The following is a 20,717-nucleotide window of genomic DNA, read 5'->3' on the forward strand; positions in this document are numbered from 1 at the left end:
AGTATATTTTCCTATTTGATCTGTCCTCTCCCTCCTTCCCCTTCTCACTGTATTCCTCTGCTCTGTGTGTGCCTCTGGGGTTGTTGGCTCCACTTCCAGACAAGGGCCACCTGTTAGCTGTGGATCGCCCCTAGCATGGAAAGGGAGATTCGATGTCTGTGTGTTTGTGTGTACGTGTCCAGGTCTGTGTGTTTGCAGCAGGCTTCAAGGAGCCCTGAGTCTTAACCACAGCAACACACCTGGTTCACTGAACCATTAAGCTTAAAAAGCGCACTCAAATATTTTCCCTCTCTCTTGTCTGCTGAAGACCCTGCTACACGCCTCCGGTCTGTGCTGGAATATAAGGGTGAAGGCAGCCCTCAGAGGAGTGAAGAGTCCCCAAAGAGCAGTCTGTGCAATGGAGCCCTACCACTGTCCGTCTGCTTTATGTGCTGAATGTGTATCTACCACACGCTTGTGGGAGAATCTTTGTGATTCTTTGTAGCTGCAAGAAACTTAACCTGCTACCTGCCTAATAGGGAAGAGAGAATTTCCTCTTGATAGATTAATTTGTCTATCAAGATTAAAGATTTAGATTCCAGTAATTAGTCTTAACTGTTTTAACTTTTTTTGGAGTGGACTTGGAGCTTGACAAGCTGTTAAAACATGTTGGTTATTTATGGCTCATTAGACTGTTAAACAGAGCACCGGTGGCTGTGATAGACCTAATATGGAACGTACGTGAGCGTCTCCAATCATCAGACTGTGAAAATCTTCAGGCTGGAGAGACATTCTGCTACTGGCCATGTGACACGTGTGCTGTAATGGACAAGCATCTAATCACCAATACCGTTGCACAGAGGTGGTGCACCTATATCAGTGCCTTCTGAATTAAGTATTAGATGCATGCATGGAAAAAGCCCCCGATAAATGAGCAAAGCAAGCGAGGTGGGGGAAAGAGGTGATGGGATGTTGTGACGTAGGCAGCCTTGGAGTCGAACAAACTTTTGCAATATGTAAAGACTCTGCACCTAAACACTTTCCCAGCCAAGGCCAGGTTATTGATAAGGGGTTAAGGCATCATTACCACCTATAGATTGTGGCCTTTGTGCGGATGTTGTGCTCTGCCGTACATTGGTCCTTTAAGGGAGACAGATTAAAGCCCACGTTACTCAGAGAAAAGCCCTGGAGTGTAATAAAATCAATGGGTAAGACATAACATTCCTGTTCCCCAGCTAGAGCTGCTCAGCACACAGTGTACACACAGCCCGTCATAAGAACACACACACACAACCACACACACACACACACACACACACACACACACACACACACACACACAGACAGAAGGCCAGCCCTCTCAGATATTGATGTCTGGGTGGGAGCCTAAGAGGCCATTCCTTGGATCATGATTTCACTGTGATCCACACTGGAAATCTCATTTGCCACAGCAGAGGCAAACGCTACCTTTTCAGTTGTTATGTTTCCGCCCAATTCTCTCTTTTATTATACTATTTTTATTATTTATTTATTTGTTTTGTTTTGTTTTGTTTTGCATTGATTGGAGAAAGTTTGTGTATGTCCATATTCTGTTTGTGATTTATCCGAACTCAGGCCTAGTCAAGTTTATTTATGTAGCTCTAGTTCTTAATCATGGTTACAAGCTTAAAGAGCTCCACCCACCCACATCTTAACACAGCCCTCATTAAGAACTTGGAAAGGCTTCATCAACATAGGATTTTGTTTTTATAAACAGTTTATGTCTGGGTTTTACATTGTGAACATTGTTTGGTCAAATATTCAGTGTGATATATCTTTCTGGTTGCATGTGTACGTGTGGCTGTTTGTTCCTTCATCTGACCTTCTCATCTTTCTTCATCCTCACAGGGTGAAGATGGAGGAACAGGTCCCTCAGATGGTAAGGAGTCTCTTTACTTCCTAACAACGCCTTTGGTTTTTTCTGTGACTTGGCTGCTGTTACACAAACACACATAATCGTACTTACACTTTCAGAAAATCTAGACAGTGCAGACAAAGGGTACACGTTGCATCCGATCTGAGGAAGCAGCATACTAAATAAAACTTCCAGTATGTCAATAGAAACTACATTCATTTTTAGTTATTTCAAATTTCAATCTCATATAACAGATTTATCATAACACATTCGTTTCATAATTTCATTTTAGAAGAAAATCCTGGCTTGATTGAATAGAGAGTGAACCATCGTAGCTCAAAGCAACATTCTTGCCTTTCGTTGACCTCTCAAGCACCTAGAATCTGCTTGTTGACATTTACAGTTGGCCGCCTGAAATTTTCATGTTAACATTAGTGATGTATGTGTGTGTACAGATGCTCAGCGGGCGGCTGCTCACAACCGCATGGCTTCCACCAGCCTGATCCACGAGACCGACCTGGTGGTGTCCATCAACGACCTGGACAACCTCTTCAACTCGGACGAGGATGATCTGGCGGTTAGTAGAGATCTTGGCTCACGCTGCTGTCAGTATTTCGTTACACACAAAGTGTGTGTGTGTCTGTTTGTGTGCGTGTGTGTGTTTGCGAGCGTGCGTGCGTACGTACGTGCGCTCTACCCTGGCATTCGTGTGCCAGAGCAATGACATTAGCTGAGAACTCTCAATACCCACTGCAATTACTCTTAAGAAGATGTCATGTGTTTACTGACTTACAGGACCCACAGGTGTAACACGCATGAATTTAGAGCAGTTTTATTAACTGACACTTTGAGGTGCTAAAATAGACAGGTGCTAAAATACTTGTCCACAATTCTTTGTCCACAGCCTGGTTCCAGGCGACCGGTGAATGGAACTGATGAGAAATTTGGCAACAAGGAACCAAAGCCATCCACTTTGGACCCTGTCTCCTGCATTAGTATGTATCTCTATACCTGTCTCTACTGATGTCGCTCTCTCTTCCCCCGTAACACTGATGTGCCTCTCTCTTTAAACTATATGGGTGGATTTGTCTCAAGTGTTAATCTAGAATCAGATTGGTCACACCTGTGAGCCCCTTGAAAATTAAGAATGGTGCACTGAGATTTAGCCAGAAGCCACTTCAGCTTTAAACATAGTATTCCCTCTGCTCACACTTTCAGCTAAGTGAAATGGCATCACATCCTTTAATCCACTAAATAAAATTAAGGCTTTTACTACTTAAGCATCATCGATGCTCACCCTTGGCTTTGCCACCTAGTGGTGAAGAATATGGCTGTAATTAACTTCACAGTGCATCAGTGTTTGGTTCATAAGTGACAGTCATCCTGTAGCTGTTGACTTGTTGTCTCCGTTGTTACTATACTGCAGGCTCTCTATGCTAACACCACATAGAGCTTAAACTTAAAGTTAAAGTGTAACTTAAAGTTACACCTAATTTGTTGTTCTGAACATTATTATATCCATATTTTCTATGGTGTTGTTGGGTTTGAGCTAAGGGTGTAGAACTAAAGAGAATTTAAGGCCACTATATTTTACTGTGAAGTAAATTGGTTCCAGGTCCCATTTTCCTTTGTTTTATGAACAGATAATTCACAGTCCTAAACTCTGTTCTTTTACCATGAATTGTATTTGTTAGCCCCCTGGACATGTCTTACAATTACTAAAATTGCAACAGAGTTGAAGACCTCAGATATTCCCCTCATTTTCTCTGAACATCTTTGCATAGAGCCTGCTCACCAGGAAACGTGTCATTCTTATCTAATGTAAACGAGAGCAGTATAAAAAGAAGGCGCTACTGCTTTTTACCCACCTTTCAACTTTGCATAAAGAGCTCTGCTGGATTCTGTAGATTCTAAGTAATGTACAGTGAAAAAAATAGTGCCAAACATGTGACAAACTATGCAAACATTTCATCAGTCGTGAGCGAGATGTCTTTTTGACTTTAAACATGTATAATAAGAATTCATCTGTTTTGTATTTGCCTGGTAGCTGCCTATAACAACAGCTGCTTGTCATAAACATACATCAGCGAGCATGCTGACAAGCTGCAGTAACAAACAACAGACTTCTAACAGCTTAAAATTACACATCTCACATTGTTGAGTCATCCACATGGTGTACATAGTTGTTATCTTAAGAACTGGCTTGTGTCTTAAAGTTCTAGATTCAGAGGAATTAAAATACTGGAAACAATGTATAATTAAATCTATCTCCTCATCAGCATGTTAAGCAGTGTAAGCTGTATGATACGGGTGACATCGTTGGAATAGACATTCCTCCTATACTCATTATACCTCATTCAAACTCATTATAACCCTGATAGCTTACATATTCTGATAGCCCCGTGTTTCTACCTCCCACCAGGCTCAGCAGACCTGCACCAGATGTTTCCCACGCCTCCCTCACTGGAGCAGCACATCATGGGCTACTCACCCATGAACATGTGCAGCAAGGACTATGGCAGCATGGACCCCAACCCAGGCATGACCACACTGGATGGCACCTCATCTCTGGGAGGCCACTTCAAAATTGAGGTGGAGGAGAGCTTCTGCAGTCCCAAGCCATCTGAAATCAAGGTGGGTCAAGACCTAGTCCATCTGTCAGGTATTATTGCAGTGACTGAACCAACAGGTGGAATTTACTGCTAGAACCGGCAGATGTCAAAAGTCAAAGTGAGTGATTGTTGGTGGATATATGTTCTTTATCGTGGTGATTTTCAGCTCACATTGTCAAGAGACGGTCCTCCAGATTAGGAATCGCAAGATTTATTCCCCATGTCAGCAAGCTGAAGTGCCCATGAACAACACACTAAATCTCTACTAGTTTTGAAGTCCTATACACTTAGATTCAGTGGAAGTTCTACTTTCTTTTCTGAAGATATCACAATCTCCTTTGTCCACCATAAATAAACAACCATTAGTCCACTAAGACATTGCGGAGAAAAAAATGCTCCTTACAAATGCAAAACATGCCTGAGAATCTTTAAGTTTTTAAGCTTTCTTCATTTTCAAAGTAATCCATTGATTGATGTCAACAGGAATTGCTCACAGCTGCCTTGCTTTTAACTGACTATAAATTACCAGCACTTTGAAATATCCTAATGAGTAGATGATGCCACTGCATGCATTACATTTCATTTTCTGCTGCATGTCTAAACTGAAACTAATGTTCAGTTTAGACACGGTGTGTGTATAAGTAAGATACTTAAAGTTACTCGGATGAAGCTGCCACAGATGTGTCATGTTTATGGGAATAGAGGGAAGCAGTGTCTTACTGTTGATTCATCTTTTCATCAGACATTTTTCTATCTTACTATGCCTTATATATATCCTTTCCATCACGTAGGACTATTCATTCGTGTACAAGCCAGACCTGTGCCAGGCGTTCGTAGGCTGCTCCATGTTTGCTCCTCTAAAGACGTTGCCCAGTCAGTGTCTCCCACCTATCAAAGTACCAGAGGATTGCATCTACCGACCGAGCTGGACCATGGGCCGGGAGATGACCTTCCTCAACAAGGACAGGTATGACTGTGTTTCTGTCTGATTTTTATCTCTGTTCAGTGGAACCAATTCACATTTTTTTTCCCCGCCTGCGTCATGAATTATAATTTATTATGATGATCTGGGCAGAAGGTTACTGAGGCATTCTAATGTTGATTTGCAGAAGATATGCCAAGGCTGTGCTGGCTGGTTTGGGCTTTGTGTGCAAGGAAGCATACACTCATACTCTGCCCCCTTTCTGTCCACACACCCGCTGGTCTTTCCCCGGACACCCCCTTAGCAGGCAGCTCAATTTCCCATGCATGGCTACCCCAGGCGGTGCAGGGAAATGAGTGTAAAATGCCTTCTTGGTTGAAGATGAGGATTATCACTGGAGTGGTGAGATGGGCCCCCACTGTGGCTCCATGCCACCTCACTGCTCATAGAAGCCTGGAGTCTGTAGTATATCTGTCACAGTTTTTCTGAACCACGCACATGGGAATTTCAGTTTATCCAAAAAAAAAAACCTGCCTTTGTTCTATTGATTTTTGTGGTTTTGTATAATCAGGGCTGTAGAGCCTTATTACGTTTGTATGGACTTCATTTTATTACACCCATGTGTTGTGTTGACCCGGGAACATGAAATCTGGCAGGCTCAGCAGACTTAAAGGGTTCACTGATCTATATCTAATCTTGTGATTCTGAGGAGAAACTTCTGCGCTTCTTATTCAGGGTTTTTACAGCGTCAGCCTTACTTTGTGTCTTTGGTTGAATTTAATGTCTAAAATGCACAAGAAACAATTTGGCTTTGAACAAACACTGACCCTGTTAACTGACAAAACTGGCCTGCAGCAAATGCCAAAGCTTTTCCTCAGTCTTGGCTGTGATTAGAAAACGTTTTTGTTTAGAAAGTAGTTGCTTGTAACTGAAAAGTGAACTGTCAGTTTATGGTTTATCCAGCAGTTTCATGCTGAGCTGGAAATACTGACTTTTTCTTTCACATAAAAAGGAATCTTTTTTTTTTTTTTTTTTTTTTTTTTTTTTCTGCAGCTAATTGCAACAGTGGAGCTTTAAATTTGCCTGATGATTATTAAGAATAATTTTAGATCATTCCTCTTTTATTAGAAGTGCACTGGGGCATGAACAAGCAACAAAGGTTGGTCACATTCTAAATACTTTTAATAACTTAAGTATTAGTAGGGCTCATTATTTTCTTCCTCTTTTTTTTTTTTTTTTCGAGTGTGTAACTGGAGTGCAAAATCTGATTATGGTGCACTGTGCAGGCAGGGAGAGGTGTCTGGATTTACTTAAACGTGGCCAATGTTCATAGAGTCATTGGTAAAGATCTGATAATGTGCTGCCTTCGCATCTGCATCCCGTCTTGAATGTGCCCTGGCTGCAGGAGAGCGAATTGCGCTGGGACTTCCTTCTAATGGGTCTGAGCCAGGAGTTGTTCCCCACATATAGCTAGGGACATGATGTGCTCACCCTCCCTCCCTCCCTCTCCCCCTCTCCCCTGCTCTCTCATACACTCTCTCCCTGCTTCCTCACTGTTGCTTGCCAGCCCAAAAATAAACCTTACCTCAGAGGGACGCTTGTTGAAATGTTTATTGAATGTCTTTCTCTCTCCCTCTGCGTCTTTACGCTTCTCTCTCTCTCTCCCGCATTCTTGCTCTCTCATGTGTAACCATGTGCAGTCTAAGCCCACTCTGCATTCCTTTTGTAGCTGAATGTCGTCGTGGCCTACTGCCTTATTACTTGAGCTATCTTCACAAATGCACTGAGACAGTTGGATAACGATATTGTTATTTGAAGCAATGTACAGAGCATTGTTGTTTTCAAAAACAACACAATTATGTTCTAGTACAGACCGTCTGTCTTGTTTTTATGCCTCAATTAGATGTTCAGTTGATCAGGAAATGTTCTGTAAGTCTAACCTAATTTCTGTGAGATTTTTTCAGGGGTTTTATGACTGTGCTGAACATGGGAAGTTAATATTGTTGTCATGAGAACCTGTGATTTGATAGGATCATTTTCTAATCGTCCACATGGCTTTGTTGGCCCCATTTCAAATCCCTAAAAAGTGCCACTGTGTCTTTCCCACTGACAGCCATGCGGCGGTTCTAGTGCCTTTTTAATTCATGTCCTTGAATCTTTCTGTCCTCAGTAACATCCCCAGTGTGGGCAGCACCATGGACCAGGACTACAGCCAGACTTACACCCCTCAGACCCACACGCCCTTCATGTCCAACAGTGCTCCACCAAGTAACAGTGGCGCTGGCATCCTGCCCTCACCCGCCACCCCGCGTTTCTCTGCCCCCACCCCACGAACGCCACGCACCCCGCGCACACCTCGGGGCCCCGCCAGCGTCCAAGGCTCACTCAAGTACGAGAATTCCGACCTGTACTCACCAGCATCCACCCCTTCCACCTGCCGGCCGCTGAACTCGGTGGAGCCGGCCACAGTGCCCTCCATCCCCGAGGCCCACAGCCTCTACGTCACCCTCATCCTCTCCGAGTCCGTCATGAACCTCTTCAAAGACTGCAACTTTGACAGCTGCTGCATCTGTGTGTGTAACGTGAACATAAAAGGGGCCGATGCGGGCGTGTACCTGAGCGACCCTGTTGGTGAGGCCCAGGAATCCTGCAGCTGTGGCTTCAGTGCTGTGGTCAACCGGCGTTACGGCAACGGCTCGGGCCTCTTCCTTGAGGACGAGCTGGATATCATCGGCCGGGGTTCAGATGTCAGCAGAGAGGCAGAAAAGCGCTTTGAGGAGCTGCGGCTCTCCTCGCTGGAGAGAACTGGAGTGGGGAGGGGCGACCGTGTCCCCGATGAGCTGATTCTCCTCCTGCAAGACCAGTGTACCAACCCTTTTTCACCCATTTCAATTCTGGAGCACGACATAGTGACACGGGGGCCAAGCGGGGCCCCTGTACCACCCTGTGTGAGGGTGGAGGAGAGGGACTACCACAGCGACTGCTACATGGCCCTGGAGCATGGCAGGCAGTTCATGGACAACATGTCAGGTGGCAAAGTGGATGAGGCGCTGGTCAAGAGCACCTGCCTGCACCACTGGGGCAAACAAAACGGTGAGAAAGAAGTCATAAGATCTTCATCCCTACCAAAATTACTCAATTTGACACCAAATGATGTTTTACATTTTAGTCTTTGTACTTTATTTAACCATAAAACTGACTTGTTATTTGTGTTCATTTTCCATGTTGTGATTAATCTTTAGTTTTCCTTTTCTTCTCTGTTCTGCAGCAGTGGATGTGAGTGTGCTGTGCTCTCAGGATGTGCTGCGGGCGCTAATGTCCCTCCAGCCTGTACTCCAAGACGCAATCCAAAAGAAGAGGACAGTGCGGTCGTGGGGGGTTCAGGGTCCTCTTACCTGGCAGCAGTTCCACAAGATGGCTGGTCGCGGATCTTACGGTAACACTGGGAACAAACTGGGGAATGATATCTGCTTAATACACATTTCTGACTAATGTTTTGCTCCCAGCCAGTGTAGCTGTATTAAAAGCAGGTATCAGTAAGTGGGTGTCAGGTGTCAGACTTCTCTTCTTGGAGAAACTTCCTGAAAGCGAAAGCACAAAATACTTGACTGTTGTCATCGTGAGCACAAAGACATTTGTTTTCTCAGAGGATTACAGTCAAATCCATGATATCAACTGTGATGGTTGGTGTTAGCGTGCGTGACATTTTGGGATGTGTGTGTCTTAAGGTAGAAAAACCCTGGATGTTGTCAGATCAATAGGCAGCATGGTCCCTCTGCTGTTGTCCAGATGTCAGCTCTGTTGGGAGGAGCTGTCAGATTGTTTGGTGACCTCACATTCTGATGCACAGTGGAGGGCAGAAGGGAGAGGGGATGGGGGCTGACACCTTACCTGTTAACACTCCCTCACTGTTCTTTCTCTTCTTTGTGTTTCTTTCTACCTCCATCCGCACTTGGTTTTCCTTTCCTCCTCCTCCTTTCACTTCACTCACACAGGCACGGACGAGTCCCCAGAGCCCCTGCCCATTCCCACCTTCCTGGTGGGTTATGAGTATGACTTTGTGGTCCTGTCTCCTTTCGGTCTGCCCTACTGGGAGAAACTGTTACTGGATCCCTTTGGCTCCCAGAGGGACATTGGGTACCTGGTGGTTTGTCCTGACAACGAGGCTCTGCTGAGTGGCGCCAAGAGCTTCTTTCAAGACCTCACCGCAGTCTATGAGGTAGAGACTCTGAAGAAGGGTGCAAAGTCTTCAGTGTTAGTGCTATATAAATGTATTAATGCTTTACTTGTCTTCAACCCAGGTTTGGCAAATATTTATTAATACCTTGGACTGTTTAAAGTAATATTTTGAGTGATTATCATTATAGATATTTCTTGTATTTTTGGTTCGTAGCTGCTCTAAATTTAGACAAAATGATAAGTCAGACTTATCAGAAAAAAAGTGTTTGTGCTGGAAAAAAAATAAGATACCATGCCTGTGGTTTAAGGACATTTAAAAGACAAAAATTAATGCAAAGAAAATCCAAAATGAATCTGGACTCCATAGAGTTAATTACAAAACTATATTAATTATCTTAATTATCTTTTGTTTGAAACATGTAAAATAAATTTAAATTTTTTGTTGTTGAAATTATTAATGAAAAAAATACTCCAAACTACAACTACACACAAGCCTCCATTCTTTAACCATTTTCACATTCAGTTATATTAAATTACCAATTCATTAAAATAATTGTCTTCATCACATTGACTCTACCTCTGTGTTTCTACAGTCATGTCGACTAGGCCAGCACCGGCCCATTTCCAAAGGCTACCCTGATGGCATAGTCCTCGTCGGCGGCAGCGGAGCCAAGAACCTCGTGGATCAGCCAGTGAGCGACTGGTTCCTCAAAGCTGCCAGTGGCAACAGTGACGCCTTCACTAAGCTCAAACTCTATGCACAAGTGTGCCGCCACAACCTCGGTAGGTGTCATTTACAGGCCGCTAGTTAACTGCCGCAGTTTTGATCCTAGGTGGTCCTCGGTTCTTCTGTTGCTCAGTGCTTGGTTCAATCGGCTCTTGTCTCTGAATTTCCACCTTTGACCTCACTTGGTTTGGTGATTATAAAAAGGTTAGTCAGAGAGATGTGGTTTGAAAGAGGGCAGATCTTTGAAATGTGAAAGCAGAGTGATCAGTGTAGGAGGAGGTCAAGTTGAAATGCAATAAACTGAGCATCAGTTTATTTTCATGTTATTAATGAAAGTCAAATGGTGTGTTTCTGTTTGTGCCTTTAGCTCCATACCTCGCCTCACAGCCATTGGACAGTTCCCTCCTCACACAGCCCAGTCCCCCGCCCTCATCCAACCAGTCATCTTCCACACAACTGTCTAGCTCCGCCTCCAGCTCAGTGGGCCAGCAGGGCTCAGTGAACGCTGCAGGCTCCTCGGTTCCCAACAACAACAACAACAACAGCAGCAACACTGGGTCTGGAAATGGCTCTGCATCATCCAACAGCCTGGTGACAACCTCAGGCCAGCCTGGCAGCGGAATGCCGTCTGCCAAGCCCAGCTCTTTCCCCCCCTTTGGGAGCATGGGCAGCCAGGGTCAGGGAGGTGGACCCCAGAGTGGACAGCTGGGACAGCAGGCTGGCACCCAGAATACTGGCACCTCAGGGGACAACTCCAGCAGCCAGACCCAGGGGCCTACAGAGCCTCCCGAAAGGTACTTCAGGACACACAAGCCTGCACACCAGCTGTAAAAAAAAAAAAAAAAAAGAGCAAAAAAAAAAGATCAGTTTTGTACTTAAGTTCCAGTCAGTCACAAAAAGCCATGACCTGCTATATTTGAAATTTTTGAGACGCTGTGAAATCACTTTTAAGTATTTAACTGAATAATTAATTCCTTTTATGAAAAGACGGTAGACATAATGCACTAAAACTTTCATAATAAATATGTATATTCTGCAATGCAAAATACATTATATAATATATGAGGTGTGGTTATTAAATAACGAGGCTGTGCTAATCTAAGTCGAACCAGCATTAGTCTCATTATTTAATTGCTACAGCGCGTAAATAATATATATGTAATACATATTAGTCCATAAACTGTAGCACAAGGTACAAGGTGACCCTTAAGTAGTTTGAGGTCTTACTTTTGGTCATTGTCATTTAAATACATTCTTATTTAAGCTCTTTTTCAGTAGAATTGAATGTGAGTCAACGGATCAGAAGCTGAGAGGAGTTTTATAACACTGTGTGTGATCTTGTGTCCTCCCCCAGCACTTTGGAACGAGAGAAAGTAGGCGTGCCCACGGATGGGGAGTCCCATGCCATCACGTATCCACCTGCCATTGTTGTTTACATTGTGGACCCTTTTAGCTACGATGAGGCCGACGGCGGCCCAGGCCCGGTACCGGCCCACTCCAGCGTGTGGACGCTGGGTTTGCTACGCTGCTATCTTGAGATGCTTCAGTTCCTGCCCGCCCACGTCCGCAATTCTATTTCTGTACAGGCAAGTAAAGTTCTTGTGAGAGCCATATTTTTATTGCTGACCATATTGTATTTCATTATCATAATGTTAACACCATGAGTGAGAATGCATTAATTGTGAATTCAATGTCAGTGTGTCAATTGCTCCTTAATGATTTAAGTATTATACTCAGTGGCATCATTACTGTCATATTTATCATCATCAGAGGCTGTAAATTGTTCATGATTACTAACAGTTTGACATCAACTGATGACTGGGATCATCAACGTTTAAGGGGCAGCTATAATTTGTACAGGGTTGTATTGGATTGCTTTGCAGTGTATCAAGCTTTTTATATATTGGCCACTTAGTGTTTATACAAAGTATTTTATTAAAAAAACAAACAAAAATACAAAACATTTCTTATGTTCACTTGCAACTTCTCTCTGACAGGTCGATATTGCAGTTGTGCAGGTGGAAAGAGTAGAGAGAGAGTGTAGAGTTATTATGTTGTAGTTAGTTTGCCCACATCTAACAGCTTCTGTCCTTTTTTTCCGCCAGATTGTCCCGTGCCAGTATCTGCTTCAGCCAGTACGAGGCGAAGACCGTCATATCTACGCCCAGCACCTCAAGTCTCTAGCCTTCTCTGTCTTCGCTCAGTGTAGACGGCCACTGCCCACCTCCACCAATGTCAAGTCACTAACGGGCTTCGGGCCCGGCTTGGCCATCGACACGGCACTGAAGAGCCCAGAGGTAAATACAACAAATCGCCAAATTGTAGAAGTTGCACTTTCATTACTTTGACATAATCTATAATATGTAAAAGCGGAAAAGGTTGCTGTGCGAGAACGCAGTTGCAGTTCAGCTCTGCAGTCGATCAGTAGCAGCACCTCGTTGGCAATGTGTGTTAGCATCAACATGCTGGCGGTGTCCTCTGATCGATAGGTAAGCAAACAGAGGCTGACACTGTGGCCCCAGCAGCAGCATTTCAGTTGCTTTCAGCTCTCCAGCCTGACCTGAAGTGACCCGGCCTTTTGCCCTGGCTGTGTTCAGTCTGCTACTGAATAGAAAGGAGGCACTGAGATATAGAGTTTTTACTGCTAACCATCCTCGTAGTTTCTTCTGGAACAGGACCAAGGGAACTTGCAACCCTCTGCTACTCCAGAGTTTTCTTTCCATTATCTGCTTGGCTAGCTCCTGAGACCTCCATAATGGGATCTTTACTCCAGGTTTAGACAAAGGGGCGCTTTAGATCAGGACCTAATTCAGTTGACTTCCTTCCTCACAGAGAGTTCTACCTTTTCCCTTTAACATACCAGCAAAACTTGAGCTGTCTTGCAGGGGGGAGGCTGGGATATGGGTGGGACTAAGGGAGCGACAAAAGCAACAGTTTTGCTTGTACAGACACTTAGAATATGAGCTCAGCATGAAGTAGGATTGAAAGAAAGGCTTTCCTGTGCCTGTGAAAGTCCAGCAGTTGATCATATGTGTACAAAATGAACATATCTGGAGTGTTTTTTTTTAGAAGGGCTGAACATCATTAAATCCTTTATCCTCACATCTTCATCTCTCAATCTGCAGAGGCCGGAGTGTCTACGTCTGTACACACCTCCATTCATTCTAGCACCGGTAAAGGACAAGCAGACGGAGCTCGGGGAGACGTTTGGGGAGGCATCGCAGAAATACAATGTGCTGTTTGTAGGATACTGTCTGTCCCATGACCAGCGCTGGCTTCTGGCTACATGCACTGACCTATATGGGGAACTGCTGGAGACCTGCATCATCAACATTGATGTGCCTAACAGGTAGGACCACCATCAGCACTTATGGTGCAGCACACTCAAACCTACCAGGTTCAGTTGTTATTACCATCAAAAGGAATCACTTAAAACTTCTGGGCTTCCAAACTGGCTTTTTGAGTTTGAGCTCATAAACCAAATGTACTAACAAGAACGGAAAACAGAACACATAATAATTTATAGTTGTCATGTGTTGCTGACAGAAAACTTGTGCAGTATTTTTGTTTATAGTGCAGTTACGATGTAGGTAGTTTTGACAATATGGCAACACTACACACTCACACCAGAGGGAGAGTGACTTGGCATCGTTCTCCTCACTCTCCACTGGTTAATTTTTCCTCTGTGAATATCACACATTCAATCAAAGCTGCACAACAAACGTATGTGACCTTACAAAAGGTGCGTGGCAGCTTTTCTCTAATCCTCAAAATGTGTCTGCTTGATATCAAAACTGTGATTTCTGCGTCGGTTATGTCATGCTAACTGTCAATTGACACATTTCACTGAAATATTAATTAGACTTGAGAGGAAAGGCACATAGCAGTCAGTCAGGCACGGTCTGCACAAGACCACATGTTCACCTTCACCAAACGGAAGAGCAGGACTCATAATATTTTACATTTGAAACCACCTCTGTCTAACAAAGCACACACCAGACAGTGAAATGTGGATTTAACATGCGTGTCTATGCATGTTAAACAGGGCGCGGAGGAAAAAAGGCTCGGTTCGGCGGCTCGGTCTACAGAAGTTGTGGGATTGGTGCTTAGGGCTGGTTCAGATGACATCAGTCCCCTGGAGGGTGGTGATTGGCCGACTAGGCAGAATAGGGCACGGAGAACTAAAAGGTAAGGAGGACTCTCGTGGTAAAATGCTTTTCAACTCGAGCATTCAAGGCACTCGAGTGTTCTCTGTTTGTCACTTGTTCATTCGCCTCTGTTGCTCCTCCCCCTTGATGTTCCAGACTGGAGTATTCTGCTGAGCAGGACAAGCCTCCAGTCACTGAGTCGCCGCCTGAAGGAAATGTGTCGAATGTGCGGCATCTCCGCCTCAGATACTCCCAGCATCCTCAGCGTGTGCTTGGTTGCCATGGAACCCCAGGGATCGTTTATCATCATGCCAGGTACACTGTGCGCACAGTAGGAAAATTATAAATACACTTGGTATCTTTTTTTAAATGTATACTTCTCGTCTGAGAGGCATTACTCTACATAGTAAGGCAGTGCTTGTGTGTATGTGTGTGTGTGTGTGTGTTTGTGTGTGCGCGCGCATGCGTACGTACGTGTGCGCGCATGTGTGTGAGAGAGAGAGAGAGAGAGTTTGTGTGTGTGTGGCTTGATTGATGGCAGCAGCATATCACAATGCATGTCCCCTCCTTGTCCAGAGCCGATTGATGGCAGGGAAGATCATGTACCTTTCGCTCATAAAGCACTATCTCTCAGATGCCCATTGATCTCAATGCAGTGTGATGGAGAGCCAGATCAATGGGTTTATTTTGGGAAACGAGTGGGGGATTGTCAGTGCATCATACCAGGATTGTGATGAGCAATGCTTGGCTGAGGACCTCTCCTTCCTAAAAAGCTGTTCAAGCTGAAAGAGATTAGAAAGGCTGTGTGAGCCTCACATATACAAACATGCCAAACTACGACTGGGGAGGGGTGTTTTACGTCACTGTAACTGTAAGACTTTGTTGAGACTCGTTGGCACAGAACATAACAGCTGTTATTTTAAATTTAGCTTCTTTTATGTTTTTGAGTGCATATGAGGAAACTTTTTAAAACTTAACATTTTAAATTAATTCAATCAATATAATTAAATTGAAGAAAACAATATGTCATCAGTCATTTCACTGACTTAGCATGTGTGCTATAGTTGAAAGGGTTGCGGTTTTGTTCACAGGTGTAAAGTTGTGCTTTGAGTTGAAGGTTTTAGGTGTAAAATTTGCTCATAAACAAGTTGCAGTTATTTTTTCTTTGACTCAGTTTAAGTCTGAACAAACAAGATGAAAAAAATCGCAGTATTGTTCTTCATGCTCACACACAGTGTACAGTACAATAATAGAGAGAAAGTAAACAAATCATTAAAATGCCATGGAACATAGCACCAGTGTTGGTTATTACAATTGATTGTAAATGCATTAATGTAGCGTTACTTGTCAGTGATTTCTTTTGCAGAATTCATCCGTTTCATTGATGCTTGAATAAAACAAAGTCTGTTCCTTTGAGTTATTTTTGCCCTTGGCTCAAACATGAAGAATTTGCTCAGTCGGGGACAAGTTAAAGGATTTCTCCCACAGTAGATAAAATGTTTGTGACAAGGATTCCTGTTTTGGTTCATTCTGCTTAGTGGCGCTGTTTATTGACCCGTCACTCTCTCTTTCTCTCTCTCTCTCTCTCTCTTTCTCTCTCCTTCCCATCAGACTCAGTGTCAACAGGCTCCGTGTTTGGCCGCAGCACCACCCTGAACATGCAGACATCCCAGCTGAGCACCCCACAGGACACCTCCTGCACCCACATCTTGGTCTTCCCCACCTCCGCCTCCGTCCAAGTGGCCAGCTCCAATTACACCAACATCGACCCCAACCTCGACATTCTCAACGCCACCACTGGTCAGTAGCACTACTGCATTTATCTTGCAGTCATTCCCTGGGATCCTCTTGAGTTTTAAATCTAATGTGGCTAATTGTTGCTATTTGTTGGGCCTTAAACAAACTCACTGATGTTAAAGAAAAATTCAGCAGTTACTGAGGTTTTTCCCTGTAATCTGTACGGTTTGTTTCCCAATCCTTCCTGTTTACTTTTCTAGTCTATTAAGAGTCTGTGTTGTAGCAGTGTATGCTTACATACTCAGTGCATTTACAGCTCCCTCATGTGTCTTCAGCTTATTTCCTTTGTGCAAAATGTGTGTTGCCTGAAGTATGAATCATGGTCACTCACATCCCATACTCACTAAAGAGCAAAATTAACCACATAATAACAATGAAGGTTGCCAGTGCGCACGTTATGCCTGAATTGTAAACGATGCAAGTTACTGCCACAAAAAAACAAAACATGCAGAATAGAAAGACAGGAAATTTTGTTAAGACCATGTTATTGAGAGACATATGGAGCTAATCAGTAAAAAGAAAAAAGATCTTACCACTTGATCACTTGCAGACCCGTTGAATTATTCTCCTGTTCTCCACAGATGGGTCTGATGCTATTGGGATCTTTGACCTGCTGGACCAGGAGAACGAGTTGGTGGACCCAGACATCATCAACATCTCGCCCACCACCTCACCAGTACACTCCCCTGGCTCTCATTACCACCATGGAGGTGATGGCAGTAAGGTGAGACATGTTCATGCACACATAAGTAACCTTAAGTACAACGTGTTACATGATAGAAACTAGAGCTAACTTTGATTTCCCGCCTTGTTGCAGGGTCAGAGTACGGACCGCATGGAGTCTCATGACGAGGCTGCAGCAGCCTTCGGCCTGTTGCAGCAGCCTTTGGCTCTTGGCTACTTTGTCTCCACGGCTAAAGCCGGCCCGCTACCCGACTGGTTCTGGTCAGCCTGTCCGCAGGCTCAGAACCAGTGTCCACTCTTCCTCAAGGTACCGGGCTCTGCCCTCCTGCTTGATTACTTTATAGGCTTTTTTAAATGCTGCCTTTTTACACAAAGGCAGAGTTATCTTTGTGGTTTTTGTGGTGGAACAGCAAGACATTTAAGTGAAACAATTAAGTGCTAGGCGAGGACACATTAGGGGTAAGAAGAGATGCAATTAACAAACTGTAACAGCAGCTACAGTAAACAAATGAATTCTGTGATATTCTCCTTTGAGCACTAAGAATATATTACTTTTCCTATAAATGCAGTTAAGATGTAAATCATGAGCTTTTCTCCACTGGAAGTTGGAACAATTTATAGACATCTTCATTAATCAACTGCAAATCTGTTCTGTAGCATTTTGGTTGTTTATGTGACCCCTCATCAGCAACTGGTGTTGGGGTAATTGAAGCCTTGTATGTAAACAGATGGCATACACAAGAAAACCGGTTGACTGGTTTTTGTTTGCAGTTATATCTCTTGCTTCTGGAATTAGCTACAGACTCTGTGGTGCTGTCACTCTGCTGTGAATAGAGCAATAATTATTTAGATGAGATGCGATAAAAAGTTAATAACTTCATTACAATGCCATTGACACCACCTCTTTCCCTGTTCTGTCCCTGTCAGGCCTCTTTGCACCTCCATGTGTCTTCAGTGCAATCAGATGAACTACTGCACAGCAAACACTCCCACCCCCTCGACTCCAATCAGACCTCAGATGTACTCAGGTAAATAACAGCAGAACACACTCTAACACAAGTCAAGTGCACACAACTCTATTGCCACCCTCCTGACTGAAATGGTGTTTGCACAGATAAATATTTTGATGAAATACAACATCTTAACATAAATTTATCATTAAAAAAAAGTTTTTAGTTTTAAATTCTTCATGTACATGTAGTTTCTTATGTGTATTGGTTCATGTGAGCCATGAATTGGATAATTTTTAAAATAAAAGATTATTTAATTTTTACAAGTCAAATTCTATTGAACATATATTGATATATTCAATATGTTTATGTTAAAGATGATGCCTTTATAAAATAACCCTTTTTTATAGCCCAGTGTGTTACCCAATAAATACCTCCAAAATAACTGCTTTTCTTTGGTATGCCTGGACAGATTCGTGCTGGAGCAGTACAACGCCCTCTCCTGGCTGACTTGTGACCCGGCCACACAGGACCGACGATCATGTCTACCCATTCACTTTGTGGTGCTCAACCAGATGTACAACTTCATCATGAACATGTTGTAACCAACGGCCTGTTACAGGAAGGATGTAGGCGAAGCATTTCATAGAAGAGGAAAGCGACAACTCCTAAGGGAGTTTTATCAAGACTGAAGAAAAATGCAAGAACCAGAACCAGAGTATGGAGCTGGATCCTGCACCAGGACGGGATTAGACGGCTGTTTTAAAGCTGAGACGGTCCTGTCCCCCATGGCTGTTACTGGTTGAGACAGTCCTGTCCCTGTGATTTAAAGACATGCACATAGAGACAAACCAGAAGTTGAGTTGCAATTAATGAACGTGAGAGAATGACAGATTGGTTGTTATGGTATGTAGCATGGCAGCACAGTCACTGGCCAGTCTGTATTGGAGAGACAAGTTTATCTGTAAAGTTATTGGAAGAAAAGGGACATATTTGATCAAGGAAAAAACTCAAGAATGGATCTTTGGTTTTAAGACCTGAAATTCCTTTTTATTCCTTTGGATGAAATAGTATCCAAATGAAATGCCTGCATCTATCTTATTTATTGTAAGTTTTTAAATGTATAATTTGTCTTATTTCTTAACCTCTTTTATATATAAAATGGAGAAGGTTTATATCACCTTCCTGCTTTAAAGCAATTGGTCTAAGATATATGTAATCGTCTTAATTAAAAAAACAACCAGGAGAAAAAAATCCCATAAAAATTAAATAAAGTCCCAGTAGGTTGCTTTTAGAGTATTATTTTTTGTAATGGAGACAGAATATTTGTATTGTCACAATGTACAGAAGAATTAGAGTGGAGAATTATGTTCCATGCCTTTGAGCATGAAGGACTTACAGCAAAGCTGTAGCTACAGAGGACTTGTACAGCAATGAACTTCACTGTGTTCAAATAAAGAGGTACATTGTTGTATATAGTATTTTATACCACACATTTAGACACAAAAACCAAACGGCAATATATATAAATAATTATATATGAATGCCATGCCAGCAGTTGGTGGTGTGGCTTCTGTTTTAGGAATAAAGTCCGTCAACTTATTTTCCTGTACTTGTGTTTATTGCTTTGGGGAGGGGGACTGATGGGGGAGTGATGTGCAATTGGACAAGGACACCAATAGTGGAGTGGAAGAACTATTGGCATCTCTTGGAAGTAGCTGACCTCAGGTTTGATCTTTTTTTTGTTTTTTAGAAGAGAAAGAAAACGAGAGCAAGAATGTGATAAAAGATGTCTTAATGGCAAACATGCAGTGTCCTTTTCAGCACATCCCTTTAGCTCATTGCACCTCTCCTTACTCTGATTGGCTGAGATCTGAATCTTTTGGCACCACTTCTGATTGGTTATGGACACATTTAGACCAATCCCATTTTACTTCAGTGTGAAAGTAAATGTGTGGTGTAAATGAACTTTAACCAGCTATGGATGGCTGCCCAACTGATATGCAGTGTTTGTGCACAGAGGAAGATCTACTGTCTGGATTTCTCCTGTTCAGAGGGAAACTGTACTTTTGACTTTTGAAAATCCATTGGTATTGCTCTTTATGTTGCATATTTGCCAACATTTGTTGGCTTGAAAAGTTTGACCAACAAAATGTATTTGGTCTTTTTGAGTGTAGATAAATACATTCAATATTTAATAAAACCCTGAAAATATATTTTCAGTCCAGTGCCATGTTTTCTTGTTGGGAAATCATGGTTATTTGCAGTAATCATCTGCATGATATACAGTAGGTCTGCAAGCTTGTTACCATGCTCTGTGGGAAAGGCATTGAAATATCCCTGCAAAACAATTTGGAAATTGCAGAATTGCCCTGGAGCCATGTAGTAGCAGCTGGCATTTCATTCATTTGAGACTTCTCTGCATTTCTACTTGCTGTCAGCAGCCTTTGAATACACAGAGGTCCTCCTCTGTTTAACTTCATCCCTCAGCAGCTGCTGTCAGTGTGTCCTTGAAAATTTAGTGGAATTTACTCAGACAACATGTCAATGAGTGGGTAGGTACAAGTCTACAGCATTAAAGAGAGAGGTCTAAATATTTATGAGACTCTCAGATCTGTAAAACCAAGTAAGCCATGCCAACTTAATTTGGATATGGTTTAATTTGGATATGCTATTTTTAGACTGCAACACATTCAGAATGATTGTTTACTTTGCTCTCCAAACATCAATTTCTGCAGTTTGACCACCTGCCACAAGAGCTTGGATATCTACATTGTCTGTTTTCCAATCATTATCAATGGTGCAGAAAATTGAATACTTAATTA

General features: G+C 43.0%; 1 protein-coding gene across 1 annotated transcript in view; it reads left to right on the forward strand.

Annotated features, from left to right (window-relative positions):
* med13 (mediator complex subunit 13) overlaps positions 1-19,494 on the forward strand; it is a 72,838-nt gene extending 53,344 nt beyond the window's left edge. Inside the window, exons 11-30 of the mRNA XM_022745894.1 lie at positions 1,867-1,897; positions 2,329-2,450; positions 2,778-2,868; positions 4,296-4,507; positions 5,277-5,452; positions 7,578-8,500; positions 8,676-8,843; positions 9,403-9,626; positions 10,180-10,369; positions 10,681-11,107; positions 11,668-11,899; positions 12,419-12,610; positions 13,439-13,662; positions 14,359-14,501; positions 14,618-14,776; positions 16,073-16,261; positions 16,840-16,982; positions 17,076-17,249; positions 17,870-17,970; positions 18,365-19,494. Coding sequence (XP_022601615.1) covers positions 1,867-1,897; positions 2,329-2,450; positions 2,778-2,868; positions 4,296-4,507; positions 5,277-5,452; positions 7,578-8,500; positions 8,676-8,843; positions 9,403-9,626; positions 10,180-10,369; positions 10,681-11,107; positions 11,668-11,899; positions 12,419-12,610; positions 13,439-13,662; positions 14,359-14,501; positions 14,618-14,776; positions 16,073-16,261; positions 16,840-16,982; positions 17,076-17,249; positions 17,870-17,970; positions 18,365-18,497 — 4,254 coding nt within the window. The 3' untranslated portion in view covers positions 18,498-19,494. The remainder of the gene's footprint in view (positions 1-1,866; positions 1,898-2,328; positions 2,451-2,777; positions 2,869-4,295; positions 4,508-5,276; positions 5,453-7,577; positions 8,501-8,675; positions 8,844-9,402; positions 9,627-10,179; positions 10,370-10,680; positions 11,108-11,667; positions 11,900-12,418; positions 12,611-13,438; positions 13,663-14,358; positions 14,502-14,617; positions 14,777-16,072; positions 16,262-16,839; positions 16,983-17,075; positions 17,250-17,869; positions 17,971-18,364) is intronic.
* The last annotated feature ends 1,223 nt before the right edge of the window (positions 19,495-20,717 follow it).

Source organism: Seriola dumerili, unplaced genomic scaffold (assembly GCF_002260705.1).
Source record: "Seriola dumerili isolate Sdu_G_001 unplaced genomic scaffold, Sdu_1.0 BDQW01000091.1, whole genome shotgun sequence".
Lineage (NCBI taxonomy): Eukaryota > Metazoa > Chordata > Actinopteri > Carangiformes > Carangidae > Seriola > Seriola dumerili.